Source organism: Petaurus breviceps, unplaced genomic scaffold, assembly GCF_028583685.1.
Source record: "Petaurus breviceps papuanus isolate PSGF00001 unplaced genomic scaffold, PetGlider_PUasm1.0 91041, whole genome shotgun sequence".
NCBI lineage: Eukaryota > Metazoa > Chordata > Mammalia > Diprotodontia > Petauridae > Petaurus > Petaurus breviceps.
In genome coordinates this window covers 28,463,201-28,476,119 of record NW_027187400.1, presented here as the reverse complement: position 1 = coordinate 28,476,119, position 12,919 = coordinate 28,463,201, and the positions used below count along the sequence as shown (strand labels likewise).

At 45.2% G+C, this 12,919-nt stretch overlaps 1 protein-coding gene across 3 annotated transcripts in view; it reads left to right on the top strand.

The window, feature by feature from the left end:
• Window positions 1–12,481, top strand: part of LOC138154518 (calmodulin-binding transcription activator 1-like) — a 175,367-nt gene extending 162,886 nt beyond the window's left edge. For all 3 annotated transcript variants that reach the window (XR_011166624.1, XM_069079399.1, XM_069079395.1), the window contains one exon: window positions 12,188–12,481. Coding sequence is in view for 2 of the 3 variants with exons in the window: in XM_069079399.1 (XP_068935500.1) it covers window positions 12,188–12,247 (60 nt within the window). In the remaining variant the exon portion in view is untranslated. The remainder of the gene's footprint in view (window positions 1–12,187) is intronic.
• Window positions 12,482–12,919: the final 438 nt, after the last annotated feature.

Below are 12,919 nucleotides of genomic sequence, written 5' to 3'. Positions count from 1 at the left end.
CCTTCCTTCCTTCCTTCCTTCCTTCCTTCCTTCCTTCCTTCCTTCCTTCCTCTTTCTTTCATAGTAGACAGAGGACCATAAATTTAGAACTAGAGATAACTTAGAGCTATCAAGCCCAAGCCCCTCAGAGGAAACCAAGAGTGGTTAGGTGACTTGCCCAGGGTCACACAGCTGGTAAGCATCTGTGCCAGTATTTGAACTCAGATCTTTCTTACTGACTCCAAGTCTAATACTCTATCCACTGCGCCACCTAATTTTATTGTCAAAGAACCTGGATACAAGTTTTGCTTTTTATCTGCATGACCCTGGGCAAGACATTTAACCTCTCTAGGCCTCAGTTGCCCCTTCTGTCAAGTGTGGTTGGACCAGGGTACCTTTAAGGTCCTCAGGAACTATAGCTCTGTGACCAAAAGTCCTCTGTGTGACTGTGTTGAAGTCACTTAATTTTTTCTGGGATGTTTGAGGGCTAGGGGAACCTCTACCCCAGGTACAGATTAGGCTTTGCAGAAATTTCAGGCTCGAAAGTTGAAACTGGTTCCTGTTTGGGTCAGGGAGATGTCGATCTTGTTTTTTTGAAGGGAAAAAATGCAGATTATTTTGAATTCAGCTTGAACCTCTGTTCTGTGCAATTTCCCCCAGTTCTTCCACATGTCACTGTTTAGGAAGGTCGCCATGTCCCCTCAATCCATCTCCCGGTATTTTTGTTTACATAAGCACAGCAAACAGGGTCAGAAACCTAAGCTGAATATTTAATGAGGAAACTAGGGAAAAAAAACAAACCAAAACCCCAACACAACCAAACTCAGACACTTCCTCTTGTAATTTTAATGGATCTGAGTGAGAGTGTTCTTGGTGTCTCTGGAATGAAGATGGTTTAGATGTGGAACCTTGGCTGCTTGCAAGTGGGCGTCCGTCCACTGCAAGGGTGAGGACTGGGCCAGGGCTTCCAACACAGTCAATTCTCCTTGTGAGGAGCATTTTGTGTCTAGTCAGCTGTGAGGAAAGGGAAGTGGCAGGTGAGACATTGGCCTGAAAGGGGGCTGTATCCCTGTGGCTCTCAGTCTGGCTGTCACCCTCAATTGCCGTGTATCTGCTGATTAGGAGGCAAGGTGATACTTTCAATACAAAGAGACTGCATTAATTATCCTTGCTCAGGCATCCCATGTGCAAGCTGGCCCTGGACCAGCTTCTCTTACTTGAAATTAAAGGGAATCTGGGAGGATGTCCCCAGAGACTCTAATACCCTGTCTTTGCACTGGGGTCAGATCAGCTGATAATTCAGCTCTCTCAGTGACCCAGTGGCTTCTGATGAACCAGAATGATTTCACTAGTGTTTGCTGCAGGAAGCATTCTGAGCCCCCAGTGTGGCCCTGTTCAGCTGTCTAGGATGAGGTAACAATGGAAGTCTTGCATAGCAGCAGTCCTTTGTCCCTGCTCATCTACCTAGGCAAATAGGGAGGAGAGGGACGGAGGAGGAGTTTAACCATGAAGCTCCCTAGTAATTAAGAATGCCCAGAAGTATTTTTTTTTTTACACGACAAAGAGTAGACAAGAGTAAGCATTGCTCCTCAGCCCTGTAATAATACCAAAAGTCAACACATAGCATCTTAAGGTGAATAATGAGAAAAAGTGTGTGAGCTGGATTTGGCTTGAGCCTGTGTTCTGCCCAATTTGAGATAATGTTTTTGCCTTTCTTTGTATCTCTGGTACTTTAGCACGATGCCTGGCACGTAGAAAGTACTGAAAAATGCTTATTGTCTTAAGGTTTATGGAGTGCTATATCTCATCCGATGTTCGCAATCCCCCAGTGAAGGAGATGCTATTAAATCCCTGTTTTACCGACGAGGAAACTGAGGCATAGAAAACTTAAGTCATAGAGTTAGGAACTATGTCAGATTAAGGCAAAAGCAAAACGAGACCAAACAAAAGCCCTTTTACCTGTTACCTCATTTAAAAATAACGGTGTATTTATACATTACTTTAAATATACAAGTCGACGGTTTCCATCATGTAAAAATCATTAGATGTCGACCAGAACAGAGACATTACCTCATTTGATCTTCACAAGAACCCTGCGAAGTGGGTCCCGTGGATGTTAATTAGCCTCCTTCAGGGCTTATTTCATTTGCCATCTTCTCTGGGAGATCAAGACCTCCTGAAATGCCAGTGTCCTCTTCTTCCTCAAATTATCTCGGGTCCTAGGAGGCAGTATATGGTGCAGTGAAGGAGGGATGGCTTCACACGGAGCGCACCTGGCTTCAGATTGCACCTTTGACGCTCATTCTCTGTGTGAGTCACCTTGAAATGCTGGGGCCGGAGTTTCCTCATCTGTTGGACTAGGAGGTCTCCGAGTTCTCTTCCAGCTCTGGTCTCTGAGGTTCCTTCCAACTCTAGAATTCTGCTCCTCATATCCCTACTTCCAAGTAGAATGTAAGCTCCTTGAGGACAGGGTCTATTTTTCACTTTGCCTTTGTATCCCCGGTACTGACAACATTGCCTTGTCCTCCGTAGGTGCTTGATAAATGCTGCTTGTTATTTTTCCCCATTTTGCAGGTGAGAAAACTGAGACTCAGGTTACATGACTTGTCCGTAGCCATGCAACTGGTGTCTGAGGTAGGATTCAAAAGCAGGTCTTCCTGACTCTAGGCCTAGTACATTTTCCATTATTCTCCACTGAAGCCCTCCTGTGGTAGCTCATTTTGGCATGGAGGTGGCCCTGGATTCTAGAAGACCAGAGCTTGGACAGGTCACAGATTTAGAGCAGGAAGGGACTTCAGAGGTCACAGTCCAATCCCTCCACTTTATGGATGAAGACACTGAGGGGATTAGAACACCAAGTGGTCTTGGGAATTGAATGAATCATGCTGACTCCATCTTGTGACTCTTTTCTGGAGCTAGCTCAGCTCTTCTGTTCAGTTATGAGTCTCATCCAATTTATGTCCTACTGTGGAAATTGTAAGAGGACTTTGTTCTAAGAGGATTTGTTCTGTAAAACTTGGACTTGGTCAAAAGGCTGTACTTGAGGACCTAGAAGGTCACACGTGGCCTCGAGGCAGCAGGTTCCCCACCCCTGAGTAGGTTATGCTGACCAGAAACCTGGTCAGATCCGAAGATTGATGCAAGGAGTTTTCTCACAATTATCCACCTCCAGCAACCCATATGCCTTACCTGAAAATTGGCTTCATACTGATTAATCAGTTATTGTTTCTATGTTCCTTTGATTATTTATAGACACTTGTGGGGTGGGGGTGGGGTGGGGAGGAATGGGACACTGATTTTTCTTATTTTAGGGAATTGTACCTGTTCCCTCTCTCCTTCCCAATTTGGAAAATCCCTAATCTGTCCTCCAATTAGAAATCAGATTACCTAATGTTGTATCCTGGTTAATTGTGTTCTTTTAATTAATTGATCTAGAGTAATTTTTTTTTAAATGCATAAAAGTCCATCTCCCCCTGTATTTAGTGTTCAGCCCTAAACTGAGGAAGGTGACCAATCCCGTTTTTTTGGGCAGTTGGCATGCATTGTTCTGAAGCACAAACCTTTTGTTTCCTCAGTCATTTATTTCATCTTTCACCACACTCGTTAGGGAAGTGACTTTCCCAACGTATTGTGTGACCAAACCAGGATTCAAACCCAAACCATCTAATCCCACATTCAGCTGTCTTTACTCTATACCGAGGAACAGATTGTCCCTCTGCATGTACAAAGCCAAGCTAGCTAAATTCTGGGAGGATCGAAGGTAAGGAAGATTTTTACCACAACAGCTTTTCAGTGATGGTCTCCAACATCAGAAAAGAGAGGTAGTCTGCTTTTGTGCAGGGAGTGCCTCGATCCTCTCTACTCCCCCCTCCTCTAATCCTTGGAAGGGTAGAATGAAGTTACATAGTTATGTAGAGGTAGATTTAGGGCAGGTAGAAGGGAAAAAAAACCTCACCAACCATTGGAGTATACAGTCTCATAAGGTAGTGAGTTCCCCATCCCTGGAAAACTTCAAGTAGGATGACCCTTTTTTTGCTGAGTGGTGGAGGAGATTGCTTGGTTGCTGGCTCAGTTGCCCCCAGGTCCTTTCGAACTCAGAAGCTCTGTGGCCCAGGGTGGGGTCTTTCTGATGGGCATCAGAGTGGGGTGTCTGTTGCCTCTCCCCGCAAGGGATGCTGGTGTGAAGGCCTCGGAAACTCATCGTCTCTAATTTTCCAGCTGAGTTGTCTGGCTCCTGATCCTTACATGAACATGTGGGGGAGAGAGAGACGCTCTTGGAGGACCCTCTGCCCTCTCAGTTCATCAGTTCCAATATTCATACCCCTGAAGGTCAGGCTCTTTCCAAGTGGCTGCTTTAGGACAGTTAAAACATCGGGCCCAGAGTAAGAAAGAACATTGTCCCCTATTTGTGCCTGAATGAGACATTATTCCCAAGAAGTCACCAAGTGTGAAAATGTCTGTTGTCTTGCTAATGGCTTACTAATGAAATATTAAAGTGAATCTCTCTTCCTGCCAGTCTCCTGCAGGCCCCTCGATCGCCTCTCAATTTTAGTCTATCTTTACATCAAGAGCCCCAGGGAATTAACATTTCCTAGTACTTTTCAAAATAACCTTGGTATTTCTACTGCCCTGAGAGAGATGATGAGAATTCATATATATATTTTTTTCTTGCTTGTGAGTAAAGAGCCCTCTCTCTGTGGAGGGTTAGGGGGCACAGTGGGGGAGGGGGAGGTTGTAGCAAAGGATCATAGACAAAGCCAGATGGGGGCTTATAACAAAATATATGAGCCAGCACAGAGAGTGTCAGAGCTGGGAGGGCCCTCGGAACACAGGATGTCAGACCTGGGAGGGCCCTTAGAACACAGAATATCAGGACTGAGAGGACCCTTAGAACCAAGAATATCAGAACTGGGAAGGTCCTTAGAACAAGGAATGTCAGAGCTGGGAGAGGTCTTAGAACCTAGTTTGTCAGAGCTGGAAGGGTCCTTAGAACAGTGAATGTCAGAACTGGGAGGGGCCTTAGAACCTAGAATGTCAGAACTGGGAAGGCCCTTAGAGCAGGGAATGTCAGAGCTGGGAGGAGCTTTAGAACACAGGATGTCAGAGCTGGGAGGGGGCCTTAGAACACAGAATATCAGGACTGAGAGGGCCCTTGGAACAGAGAATGTCAGTCATGGGAGGGGTCTTAGAACAGGGAATATTGGAATTGAGGAGAACCTTGAATTAAGAGGGACTGTTACAACCTAGAAATTCAGATCTAGGGATAGAAAGGGGTGGGGTAGACTTTGGATAATGGAATTCATTGGTGAGAGTCCTGAGCTTTTTTATCAGCTGTATGACTCTAGATAAGTCTCTGCTTTCAGGGGCTTAAATTTATAAACAGAGGGAGTTTGGTTCCATGACCTTTAAGCTCCCTTTCCCAGTCTATGAGGGACTTAGAGTGACTGATTTTCATGGGCTCTTAGAACACTGTATCAGAGCTTGAGGACCTGAGCCCAGGACCTTTACTTTGCACATGGCTGAGCCCCAGGAAGGGTGGAAAGGACTCACCTAGATCACACAGTAAGTGGCAAAGCCATGATGAGGACCTAGGTGTCCTGGCTTTCACCTCCTGCTTGGGGCTCTTTGCACACAGCCCACAGCGACTGTAGTAGGTCTTGTGGTTTCCAGCACCTGTTGAACAAACAGACTCGACTCCCAAAGAGAATTAGGTATTCAGGTGGAGATGTTTCTTCTTCCTTGTCTCATACTTCTTGTGTTCCTGTCAGACGTTCATTTCACCACCCCCCAAAATGTGAAGATGCCCCAGTCCTATTCAATGACTGTTCACTGAGTGCCTACTCCACTATGTGCCTTCAGAAAGAAGGCACCCACCTCAGCTGTGGAGGGTTGGAGCTAGATTTCTAATAGAACCCAGATATCTCTGAACATTCATGTAGCTATCGGATCTCCCAAATAGCCACGGAGGCCCACAATGCCACCATTTCTTATTCTTACCCGGTTAGGGTGACGGTGGGTTCTAGTGACTACATCCTATAGTAAGTGTGGGGCATCTGTGCATCCCAATTACCCTGCAGTGGGGACCTGTCTAGAAACCAGAGGTCATGGAACTGGCCAGAGCTGGAGGGAAACTTGAACACCATCTAGTCCACCCCCCTCCCCTAGTGAGACTGAGGCCACACAGGAGGTTACAGAGGCCAGCTTGCACTCTGAATTCGTAGAATGGATGGAAGGAGCCAGTGCATTCGGGGACTCCTAACCTTTTCTATGCTGGACCCCTTTAGCCATCTGTGACCCCTTGTTAGAATCATGGTTTTAAATGCATAGAATAAAACTTAGGGGATCACAAAGGAAACCAACTGGGGTGACTTGCAGTTAGCAAAAAATATATATTTGTAAATCCCAGATCCCAGGTTCAGAACCCTTGTGGGCTGGATCCTCTCCCCATTCCCATTCCCCATGTTGCAGATGAAAAAATGGAGTCTCAGAGTTTTTGGAGCTAGTGAGGACTTGAACCTGTGTGTTCCATGGCTAGAAGTCACTGTCACGTCATTATATTCCTGTGGTCAGGGATTGGAAATCTGGCTTCCAGGTCAGTTCTCAGATGTTTCTAGACTTTTGTCGGAACGGGGTTTTTTTTTTTTTTTTGGTCACAATCCCCTACCTACCTTGTATTACACTTATCTCCTCACCTGTAGAATGTAAGCTACTCCAGGGCAGGGATTAAGGTGTCGTTTTTATCTCTGGGTTCTTTTTTCAGCCACGTCTGAGTCTCCATGAGTCCTTTTGGGCTTTTCTTGGCAGAGATACTGGAGTGGTTTGCCATTTCCTTCTCCAGCTCATTTGACAAATGAGGAAACTGAGGCAAACAGGATTAGGTGACTTGCCCAGGGGCAAAAACTAGTGTCAGAAAATGACTCTGTAGCCCTACTCAGTATCACAGTGCCTTGTGTATAACTGAAACTTATCAGTGTTTACCAAAGGTTGCATAAATGAGTTGCCCTGAAACCTTCGATCTGTGCCTCAGTTTCTCCATCTTTAAAATGGACATGTCACTCAGCACTTTTCTATCTGATTTGGGTGTTAAGGATAGTTGATATAATGTAGGCAAAAGCTCTCTGGAAGGAAGGTCTCGAGTGCTCCAAGCTATTATACCTTGTGGTTTTTTTATGTTATCACTAAATATGATGAGTCAGTTTTTTCTTTAGCAGAAGAATGGAAAATCCTTGAGGGCAGGGCCACTTTTGTTGTCTTTGAATCTCCAATTGCTTAGCACTGTACTTTGTGCGCACAGTAGGGTCACTGAACAGAGTTACAGTGTGCTCTGCCTTCAGCCCAGTGTCTCAGTTCCTTCACTTTCTTCCTCGGACCCCAGGCCCTCATCCCTTCCAGTCTGGCTGATTTCCCTGATTTCCCTCTCTCCATCTCCCAAGCTCTCCTACTCAGAAATGCCAAAATAATTTCCCTCAAACACTGTTTTCCTCATGTCACTCCCCTGCACAGACACCTACAGTGATTTCCTACCACCTGTCACATCAAATCTAACTCCTCCGCCTAGAATTCAAGGCCCACCATCAAGTGGGGCCCCTCTACCTTCAAACTCATCAATTTTCCCTCCTGTACACTGTCCCTTCTCTAGAGCCAAGCCTACGGGTTTCTTGTTTCCTGAAGGTCACTCCCGTGGAGCATCTGATGGAGTCATCCCCCTGCCCCTGCCTGAAGTACCTTTCCTCTCTGTCTCTCTGTCTCTGTCTCTCTCCCTCCTCTCCTCTCTTCTCCTCTCTCCGTCTCTCTCTGTCTGTGTCTCTCTCTGTTGCTCTGTCTCCTGTCTCTCTGTCTCTCTCTCCTCTCCTCTCCTCTCCTCTCCTCTTGACTCTCTCTGTCTCTGTCTCTCTCTCTCTGTTCAGTTAGTCTGTGCCTGATGTGTCCTTCATGACCAGATCCAAAATCTACCTGCTTCAAGGACCCCCTGCTCCCCCAGCTCCTGTACTTGACTGCAGCCTGGTTCTTTCCTCTCCTTTGTTCTGGCTTTGCTAAGCCCTTATAGATTTGTTCTTTGTATTAGTTTGTGTTGGGCAGTCAGGTGGTGCAGTAGAGAGACTCCTGGAGTCAGGAGGACCTGTGTTCAAATCCTCCCTCAGACATTTAATAGCTGTGTGACCCTGGGCAAGTCACAACCCCAATTGCCACCAAAACCCTCAACGACATATTAGTTTGTGTTTCTGACTTGAAAGAGTTGGAGAATCGGAAAGAACCTGTGTATGTCCTCAGGGGTGGAGAGCCTGCATAGGACCCCTGTATAATATGGTCTTAGAGCTAAGAGGGCACTTGGAAGCCATTTAGTCCATTCCTCCTCCCCAAACCCTCCAAAAGGGGATTCAGATGAGATCCCTTCTAAGGCCTCTTTTAGCTCCAAGACTCTGTGGACACAGAGCTGGTTTGGATGGGCCCTTAGAACCCAGGTATGAGACTCAGAAGGTCCTTAGAACACACAGAGCTCAAAGCACTGGCCAAGTCTCTGATTTTACAAATGAAATGGAGACTCTTTATACCCAGACTGAGAGATGCAGTGGAAAGACCCCTGGGTTTGGAGTTAATAATACCAATAATAGCCAGCGTTTATATAGTGTTCTAAGGTCTGCAAAGGGCTATAGGAGTTATTTCATCTGGTTCTTACAACAATCCTGGAAGGCTGGTACTATTTCCACCTCCGTTTTACAGATGGAAACTGAGGCTGAGCAAGGTGGAGAGACTTGCCCAAGGTCATTCGAATGGAAGAGCTGGGATCCAATACAAGGGCTTTCGACTCTAGACTCTCCCCCAGACCAGATGATGGTGCTTCCTGTAGGACAACCCACAACTGAACAGGGAATTCCTTGAGAACGTCCTCTTGGATGGTTGGCTATTGAGTCTCTGCTTGAAGCCCCAGACTCCCCAGGCAGCCCATTGCATTTTTAGACAGCTCTGTGATGCTTAGGAAGGTTTTCCTTGAATCCAGCCTTAATTGGTCTCTTTGCAGCTCCCACCCACTACTTCCGGTTCTGGTCTCTGGGGCCAAGTAGATCAAATCTAATCCTTCTTCCCATCAGCCCTTTGAATACTTGAAAATAGCCATCACATCCCCCCTGGATTCTTCGACTGATCTTAGTAGGGAATGGTATCCAGTCGCCTGCCCTTCCTGGTTGTCGTCTTCTGGACCCATTCCAATTCACTACCATCTTTTCTAAAATGAGGTGTTCAGACTGTTCAGAGCATGCTCCAAATATGGCCTGATGGAAACGGAAGACATCAAGGATGCCTGTTCCCTCTATGTGGATGATATGTAGACACTATGGCTTTGGTGTTTCTAATTGTATATGTTTGGCCTCCCTTAGCTAAACTGTAAGCTCCTTGAGGGCAGGAAACATGTTCTTTGTATCTTTAGTATCTCCCAATGGAGGCCAATATTAGGACCATGCATTCAGTAGGTGCTTAATAGATGCTTTTAAATGAAGTTGACTCAAATATACACTCATCTACAGAATCCTCGGGAAAGCTGAAAGGGACCTTAGAGAGGATTTAGTTCAATCCCTTCATTTTACAGTGGTGGAAACTGAATCCCATAGAGGTTCAGTGACTTACCCAAGGTCACAAAGTGCTAGAAATAGTATATCTAGAAATACATATGACTAGAAGAACCCTAAAGGCCATCTCCAATGACCTATTAAGAGGACACTTTAGACAGAACCCTGCAATTGGAATTAATAAGGCTTGAATTTCAATCCTTCCATAGACATATACTAGCTGTGCTTTTTGGGGCAAATGATTTAGCCCCTCTCAGTTTCTTCATCTGTAAAATGGGCGTAATAGCACTTACTCCACAGGGTTATTGTGAGGATTAAATGAAATAACATCTGTCAAGTGCTTTGTGAACCTTAAAGTGTTATATAAATGCTAACTCATTGTCATTACCAATTCATCTCATTTCTGACTTGCAAGCAAGGCAAAGCGGAGCCTGAATTACCCCAAATAGATGAGTGTCTGATTGTCAGAGATCTCCAGGATGCAGATGGGTGATGGAAAGATGGGGCTGCAGTCTGTCAATTCTCCTCTTTGAGGAATAGTGCAAGGTGTGTGTGTGTGTGTGTGTGTGTGTGTGTGTGTGTGTGTGTATGTGTGCTTGTGCACTGGTGACTCTAGATTGGGTCAGGGCTCCTACCTTGGGGTGGTGGGTACTGCACAGGGCCTACACAGAGAAGGGAGGGAGAACTTATTGGTCTGAGGAGCTGTTGGGAACCTGCACCAGTGTGGGCATTGTTTCTGCCTACGACTCTCCCCTGGTCCAAAATGCATTCTTGTCTCCATCAAACCAGCTTTTTATCTTAATTTATGAGCCTGCTGTAGTGCCAATGAAGACATACTGTACTCCTGCCTGAAAAAGCCCAACTGAATCCTAATGCCACTCGAATACCAAATAAGTTGAAGCTCCAGCTCTAGCTGGTTATGGAATGAGAAAAACAGGGTCAAGCTGCAGCCAGCTGGCCCAGGGTACTGAGCACCAGGGCTGACCGAGAAGCTTCGGTCTGCCTTGTTCTAGTTTTAGCACCTTCTGATTTATTTTTCAATTAATTAAAAACATTTAGAAGCAGGTTTAATGGAAGCTTAAAGAAATTTCTACCAGGAACTTTGTGTTTCTCTGGTTCATTGGGCCAATGTGTATTCATTTGAGTATATATGTGTTTTTCCAAAATATATGTGTGTTTACCAGTGGTTTACAGCTCAAATTGACACCCCTTCTTTCCAGATGCCTAAGAGGCTTTCGTGGTGGGGTAAATCTTAAGGAGATGCTATATTAGAACTGTGGGGGTAAGGAAAAAAGGCAAACAGTATATGGGAAGATCTAGACTCTAGAGGGAGTGTGTTTGTAACGCAGAGTTGTCAAGAGCGTGATCAGCTGGCCACATATGGACAACAACACTCCTGAGTGGGCCCAAAGCAGATTAAAATGCAATTGGGAAATATTTAGCAAAAATAAATACAAATACAATAAAACATAGATAATGTTAATGTGTGATTTTCTAAATTGACATGTGACCTTCAGGGATCTGTTTCTGTTTGAGTTTGCCATCACTGGTCTAGAGCACTGAGAAATTAAGTAATTTGCCCAGGATCACACATCTAAGGTGGGACTTGAACCGGGGTATTCCTAGCTTCAAGAGCAGATTTCTAGCCCTTTTACCCTGTGGCCTCTCTACAATGAGTATCAGAAAATCCATCCATCTATCTATCAGCATACCAGAACCTGTCTTGTGCAGACCCATATGCCCAGCAGTGTCTCTTCTCCTTCCCTCCTCCCCATCATGTCCATCTCTTGCTCATGCTCTGGGAACAGTAATCAGGTAAATACAGTCATTACTATTAGAAAGGGTATGACAATCACCTTCCCTATGACTTTGTTTACCATCCCTAGGACTCCCCTGACCAAAACATCTCTCCCTGACCACCTCTTCCTATAAACATTGTAATTCCCAATAGAATGTAAGCTTGTTGAGTGCAAGGACTATTTCATTTTTGTACCTATATCCCTAGCACCTAGTATGATACATACTAGGTGCTAAATAAATGCTTGTCCATTCATTCATTCATTCATTCATTCATTCATTCATTCATTCATTCAGGAGCTGAAGACTGTATATCTGTCCAGTGAGCATAAAACCAGTTGCTTTGGGAGGAGCTCATTACTCAAAGCCTAGACATTAGGTGATAAATTTTTTGACTACAGAAATTCATGAAGATTCTCCTTAAAGGGATGAAGGGGGTTCAGATTTGCATCAGTGGAGGGAGAATTCATAATAATGGAGTCAGGGAACATAGACTTTTAGATTTGGAAATAGAAGGGACTAATAGACTAAATAGAAGTCTAACCCAGGCCAACACGCTTTGAACAGAAGAGGAAAACCCAAGGCCCAGAGCAGTGACTCGTCCAAGATCCTTCCTGTAGCAAATAGCTTAGCTGAGACTCAAACTGAGGTATTCCAACTCAAAATCCAGTACCCTTTTCTACTGGCTACTACTACTGAGGGAATGAGGCAGGGGGAGGGCAGGAGTGAGGATATGGAGAAAGGGACTGAAAAAGTGTGATGCCGCAGACATTCTTCAACAATGCACTAACTTTGCCTGCAGTCATCCCAGTGTTCCCTCCAGCTTCCTGTCTGTTGCTTCCTGACAGATTTCCAGGTATAGAGAACTCTTGCCACGAGGACGCCTCATCCAGAGAAGCCACATGTGAATCTTGAGAGTGGAGACCTGGAGAGAGAAAATGATACAGGTGGGAAGAAGAAATGCTTTCTGGGAGGAAAAGCAGAGAGGCCGGGGGCCTGCAGAACTGAATACCTAGGCAGAGGACTGATGGGAGGCATCAGAATCAGTCCCTGCCGGTTCAGTTAGGGTGACTTTGATGAGCTATGGAAACTGATTCTTTATCATTCCTTTACTCTTTAAAATAAAAAAAAAATTAAGACCAGACACGTGATTTCATTTGTACAGGGGAATTCCCAAGGAAGAAATTTTCTCTCTCCAGGGGAAATTGTTATCTTCCCAGCAACACAGGGGCTTAGAGAGCTGCATGAGGCATTGCAAGGTTAGGTGGCTTGCCCAGGGTCATGCAGTCGTTTTGTGGCTGAAGCTGGATTTGAATCCAGGTGTTCCTGAGTTCGAAATAAGCCCTGTGTCTACTATCCTGCACTGCCTTGTCCTCCACCCCTGAAGTACCAGTACAACTAGTGTGCAGTGCTGTGGAACTCAGTGTGTATAGAATTCAATTCAATAAGCATTTATTAGGATCCTACTATGTCCCAGGCACTGTAGATACAAAGAAAAAATGAAACAGCCCTTACCCTCAAGGAATTTACATTCTATTAGAGTGGAATGACACCCACAAGGGTAAGTAAAAAATTCACGC